Genomic DNA, 6,000 nt, shown 5'->3' on the forward strand with positions numbered 1-6,000 from the left:
TTCATATATAAACTAAAAAAGAAGGAGGCCACGATTTTGAGAGGGAACAAGGGAGGCATGTGGGAGATAATGAGGAGCGGAAAGGCAGGAAATGATGTAATTATACTTTAATTAAAAAATAAAATTACCTCAGGTGGGTGCCCAGAAGAGTAGTATGTATGTCTAAGTTTTTATAAACCTCCCTAATGATTTGACCTCCCAGTTGGAAAGAGGCATGGTGTTGCAACATTTGTAAAGCAAGCTTAGCTGTGTTCTAGAAAAGGCAGGACAGGGGTGCTGAGCTGAGAAGAGCTGACATAAGACACTCTCCAAGTCAGCCATCAGGAGTTCTCCTTACTTTTTTTGTCTGCCTCCAAATGTTAATACTAAGTTCATTTTACGCTTTCAATTTCCTATATGGTTTGTTTGTTCTGTTTTGACGCTTTTAAATCTCTTCACACTTGCATAGGAGACCTGTTGGGGTGATTGTTTGTGGGCCTAAAAGTTGTGAACGGGGCACCCCAGAGGGAGAGATGAGAGAGGAGGGTGTTTGAAAAGGTGGTTAAGATAGAAATGTGGCAACAAATGGTGAAGAAAGACAGAGAAAGAAACAGAAAATTGAAAAGCGGCAGGCAAAAGGCCAGATGCAGGTCATTCTCAGCCTAGGGAGTGGGGTGGTGGGGGTGGGGATAGGGGGTGGGGGTGAGTATCCCAACACCCATCCCTCAGAGTGTTGCTATCAGGGTTGGCCCAAATTAGCCCTTCCTGCCCTTGTATGGCAATTCACACGCAGGATCTCGTGGCGCCTGCTGTTGGTCTGGAGGCAGTGTCCCCACAAGTTAATCGGGCTTCTGAGAAAAACCAATGAGAGTAAAAAATAACCTTCCAAGATAGATACTGGGTCCCTATCTACAAACGCCCTGGTCATCTCCACTGCCATGTCACTCAGCTGAAGACCGCAGGCTTAAAAAAAAAAAAATCTTCTCCCTGAACCAGCTTTCCTCCTCAGTCATTTCCTCCTGTTTGCCCACACCATTGTTTTTGCTCTGCAGGCTCAACCTTTGGCTGCTGTTTCCCTTACCACCCCTCCACCACCCCTGCACGCCCCCACCCCACCCCACCCCCTGCCGGAGTCCTCTGAACCTGAGAGTCACTGGGGTCCTTACTTTGCCCTGGCTGTTTTCCTCTCAGCCTTGATGTTGGCCACAGCATGGATTCTGCAGCCCCCGATCTCAATTCTTGTCCCTTTATAGTCTTGCATTTCAGTGTTGCTTCTCTACTGGTCTAGAATGTAACTGGCTTGACCTTCAGAGCTAAGCCAGCCCACGGGTCACACACAGCTACATTCCTCTTTATTAGTTTTGGCCCCTGCAGGCTACCGCCTCACCAGGGCCACCATTCCTACATGGCTGGTCTCTTGTGCACATGCACGGTGCTTTCTCCCTGATGTGTGTGTGTTTGTCGGCAGCTCCTGAAAGACTCCCCGCCCCCACCTGCCCCCCACCTCCAGGAACTCCTCTTGGTGGTTCTCCCTGAAGCAGGATCACAGCTGCTGTTTGCACTTCCCAATCCAGCTCTTGACACATCCGGGCTGGTGGTAGTCACCATTGCTTGAGAGCATCAGTGTCTTCTACTTCTGCAGCCGAGAACCCGGTGTAGTTAAATACTCAATACATTGGATTTGGGGGGGTGTGAATGAATGAATGAATGAATGAATGAATGAATGAATGCATCAGAGATGAATCATCATAACATAAGCTGGAGATATAGCTTAGTTGGTAGGGTGCTTGCCTAGTGTTCACAAAGCCCCAGCACTGCATAACCTGGGTGTGGTGGTGTACCCCTGTAAACCAGGACTCAGGAGGGGGAGGTAAGGCAATAAAAAGTTCAGAGTTCTTACATAGCAAGTTTAAAGCTAGCCTTGGCAACCCTACCTTGAAAGAAAGGAAAGGAAGGAGGGAGGGAGGGAGGGAGAGGGGGAGGGAAGAGGGGAGGGACGGAGGAGGGCGGAGGGAGTCCATTCTAGTAGAGAAGGGTTTTTCCCATCACATGGATTCTTCACGTGGCAATCACCCTGACTCCCAAAGCTCCATGGGAAACCTTGTGCAAGGTCCAGAGAATCCATGCCTCACCTGGCGGAAGAACATCAAGTTCCCAACGAAAGGAGAGGGCTTGGGGTGTCTGATGCCCAGCTTCTCCAGCCTTGAAAATGCCGATGTGGAATACCTGGGTGGAGAGAGAGACAAATTTTTAAAGCCAAAGAACTGATTCTTGTGTTCATCTCATTGGCCCTGTTATAAAACAGAACTACTGAAATCTTTTAGTGAGGCCGGGTTTCCTGTGAACCAAGGGCTTGGAGGCAGGGAACGAGCAAAGAAAGAGAAGGAGGAGGACAGAGGCGTGCCTCCAGGTGGGGTGATGGGATCCCCCAGGCCTTTGAAGCCTGGGGATGTCTCAGAGAAAGGTAGGCTAAGACCTCCTCCAATGGAACTCCATCAGCTGGCTCCACACACGCACCCCAGTTCCTCAGCTTCTAAGTCTACCATGAGCCATAGCTCAGGAGACAACGCAAAGATGTACAGTGGCAGAGAGTAAGCTCCCCGGCGTTACATGCTGGCCTACCGCTCTTCATACAGAATTCATTGCTCACCACACTGCATGGCCATGGCCTCACTGAGAAAAGAAAAATAGTTACGGAGGCACTTCATTGCAAAGAGACCTCCTACTCCCCACTTACTGTCTTTGTGAGGCTTTATCCTGCCTAAACCTATAGGGAGGCAGATTCTCTTTACCCTGTGGCCCAATAGAGGCTATGCTACTTTTCAGTAAAGCTGTTCGTACACTGGGGTTATGGTGGCATTTCAGTTTATGGCGACAGGGAGGTGACATAGTTAGAGTCAGAGCTGGCTTGGGCAAACCTACCATACGGCCCCGATCCCCAGCCAGACAGTTAGGTCAAAAGTTCAGTTGGTTCAGAAAAATTAATGAGTCAAACTGGGTGTTTAGCATCATGCCGAGATCAGCCAAATCCCAATTTAGGAACAAGGGGGAAAACAACAGAATAGCACTCCAGTCTGGCCACTGATGAATACTAGCGCACAAAACCCTCTGCAGCGAGGAGGATGGGGTGTTTGTTTCATTCTCTGACCTGAGAACAGTTCAGCAAACCCTCCAATGTCTCCTCCTAAGCACCATTTACAAGGCACAGCAATGTGCCCATGCTTAAAATAGCCGTGGGGGGAGAACCAAGCAGGGTAGGATGGGTAGCAGTGTGTCCCTCCCATAGTCTGAAAGTGCTGCTGGTTTGAATGCCCTCCCAGGACATCACCACGGAGTCCGAATTTAAGTAGAATCACGAGCCTCACCCAGTGTGAATTACATATTAGCCACACCCACATTCCTGCTCATTAGCATGTGTGCCAAAGGCCAGCAGCACTGTTTGGAAAAAAGCAGCCTTCAAGCAGGTGATGGTATTTTAAATAACTCCCCTTATCCCCAAAAGGAGAGATCAAAGGAGGCTCACAGCTAGTGAACACTTCCTTTAACACTCTCAAATCGGAGATTACCTTTGCTTTTTTTTTTCCATCGGTTTTTGCAAAGCATTTTCTAAATATAATCTCTGATGGGTAGAAAGAAATATGAAGATCTTGGGCCACGTAATTACATCTTAATTTAGTAATTAGATGCCTTGATTGTCTAATTAAAGGACAAGAAGCCTGTGCCTAATTACACATGCTAATTATTATGCAAGTCCATGCCCTCATTATGTAACTGCACTTCGGAGAACACTGCCTGTGTGTCTCTGCACAAAATTCAGACATTTTCAAGCATATGGCACCAGCAGAGAGTGCCCTGTGTACAATTACAAATTTCACTTACAGCCTGGGAGCAGAGCACAGACAGGCATCTTCAGCCGGGAAGTGACCAGGTAAGGCCTTCATCAGCCAGGATGCCTGTAGTGGAAGATTATCACTCCACGTGTAGGGGCAAAGTTGCCACATTGGCACCATTTGTGCCCTTCCCGTTCCCTTCTCTGACCTGTTTTCATGAGCTGACCTTCCAATGTCTCCTCAGATGCCCAGGGCCACAGACTCCTTCAGGGATGGGGGCAATAAATTCCAAGAGACAAGTTGGGACCTCGGAACCTGGCTGTACCTGAAATAGGGTTAGTGCGAACGGCTTTCGTTCAGATGAGGTCATACTGAAGTAGATGGGACCGGACCGCCCATCCAAAAGGACCATGGTCCTTATCAGAAGATGGCCATATTGTTCACTTCCCTCACTGCTGTGACAAGAAGCAACTTAAGGAGGAAGGGCTTATCTGGCCTCACAGTTCAAAGGGATCTGATCCTTTGTGAGGGGAGCGAGGGAGAGAAGCACAGAGGCAGAATAGTCAGAAAACAGTGTGAGCAGGAAGTGTGGTGGGGATTCGAAATCCCAAGGCTGCCCCAATCACTCACTCCCTTCCGCCACACTCCACCTGCTAAGGTTCCACAAAGTTCCAAAACAGACAGGTCTCCCTTGGGCAACGAGTCGTCAAGGAGATGAGCCCATGAAGGATGCTTCACGTTCAAATAATAACCAAATGGCCTTGTGAAGACAGCCACACTGGGAAGAAGCCAGAAGACTGTGAGGGCAGAACCAAGGGAGGTCAAAGATCATAAAAAAGAAAAGAAAGAAAGAAAGAAACTTCTACTAGAAGGAAAGGCGAGGAGGAAGGGTTCATCCTATAGGGTTCAGAGGGAGCCTGGCTGTGCTTGACACCTTGATTTCAGACTTCCGGCTTCTAGACGTGGGAAACAATCAGTTCTCCCGTGGGAAGCTGAGAGCAGGGATGCTCACAAAAACATTCCAGGCAGTCAAGGAAAATATTTTAAATATCTGTTTCTTCCTGTCACTTTCAACATTGTCACTATAAAAGAATTCTGCCTCTTGTGCCATTAAGTTCTATGCCATCCAACAGAAGTGCAGGTGGCCTGGGATGCTGTGTGAAAAGCCGGTACCGCGCAGCCGTTCTGCGACCACCATGCTGTGATAGTTAGAACAGCTTTCCTTTGACAGGGATTAATGCAAATATGCCCACCACCACCATTCTGGACATCTGTCATTGTTTACGGTAAGGATACTCAAGTCAGAAAATGACAGTAGACATGCATATTGCCCCACGTAAAAATTCTTTGGCTCTATTTTCACATCGAAGGCGATCATTACACGCTATGCACAGTCTTACAGAGCCACTGGGGAAGCTTAGGGTGGCCCTTCTCAAAACAAACTGAATCATCTACATTGTTTTTCCAGTAAGGCTAAATTTGAAAGGTTACAAGCTGCCCAGGTTCCTCAAAACCAAGGCACTCTCTTGATGGAGTTTCCGTAGGAGTATGGCCGACTGTTTAGACAAAGAAGCTACTTGGGGTAAACCAGGGGGTTTTGTTGTTGTTGTTGTCTGAGAGACAAGAGCTCATCTGGCCCAGTCTGGCCTCAAACTTGTTATGGAGCTGAAGACTTGAAACTTCTCATCCTCTTCTCTCCACCACCTGGCTGCTGGGATTACAGGGGTGTGCCACCACATCCGGTTATGCAGCACTGAGGACCAAGCTTTGTGTGTGCTGGGCAACTAGCATGCTATAAACTGGGCTACATCCCCAGGCCTTGAAGGATGCTCAGTGCGTTTAGGTCAGAGGGACTGAGGCTTAGAATGCCAGAAGCCAGCCTGCAGTGGTTCCCTCACCCTGGATCTTAGGCAGCTCATTGTCCTCTTCTTTCTTTCAGAAGCATTGATCTTTCCCTTCCATGGGCCACTCCTACCACAGTGCAGATGGGTCCTTGTGTTCTTCATCTTAAAGCAAGGGAGCAAACGCCTCCTCGCTTTGCAGCCTCGCTTTTCTTCCCTCCTTTCAGCAAGGTTTTTTTCAAATGAACATGCACTGTCCCCTTCTGCCCCCTCAGTCCTGCCGCTAAGCCGCTAAACCTACAAAAAGGGAAGGGACGGCTTCTTTTTGTCAACTCCACGATTCCCTGCCA

At 48.5% G+C, this 6,000-nt stretch overlaps 1 protein-coding gene across 1 annotated transcript in view; it reads right to left on the reverse strand.

The window, feature by feature from the left end:
* The window catches only part of Tbxas1 (thromboxane A synthase 1), a 141,219-nt gene extending 138,574 nt beyond the window's left edge, over window positions 1–2,645 (reverse strand). Inside the window, exons 1-2 of the mRNA XM_051152437.1 lie at window positions 2,630–2,645; window positions 2,112–2,260 (exon numbers count right to left, since the gene is read on the reverse strand). Of these exons, the coding sequence (XP_051008394.1) occupies window positions 2,112–2,260; window positions 2,630–2,645 (165 nt within the window). The remainder of the gene's footprint in view (window positions 1–2,111; window positions 2,261–2,629) is intronic.
* Window positions 2,646–6,000: the final 3,355 nt, after the last annotated feature.

Source organism: Acomys russatus, chromosome 10 (assembly GCF_903995435.1).
Source record: "Acomys russatus chromosome 10, mAcoRus1.1, whole genome shotgun sequence".
Classification (NCBI taxonomy): domain Eukaryota; kingdom Metazoa; phylum Chordata; class Mammalia; order Rodentia; family Muridae; genus Acomys; species Acomys russatus.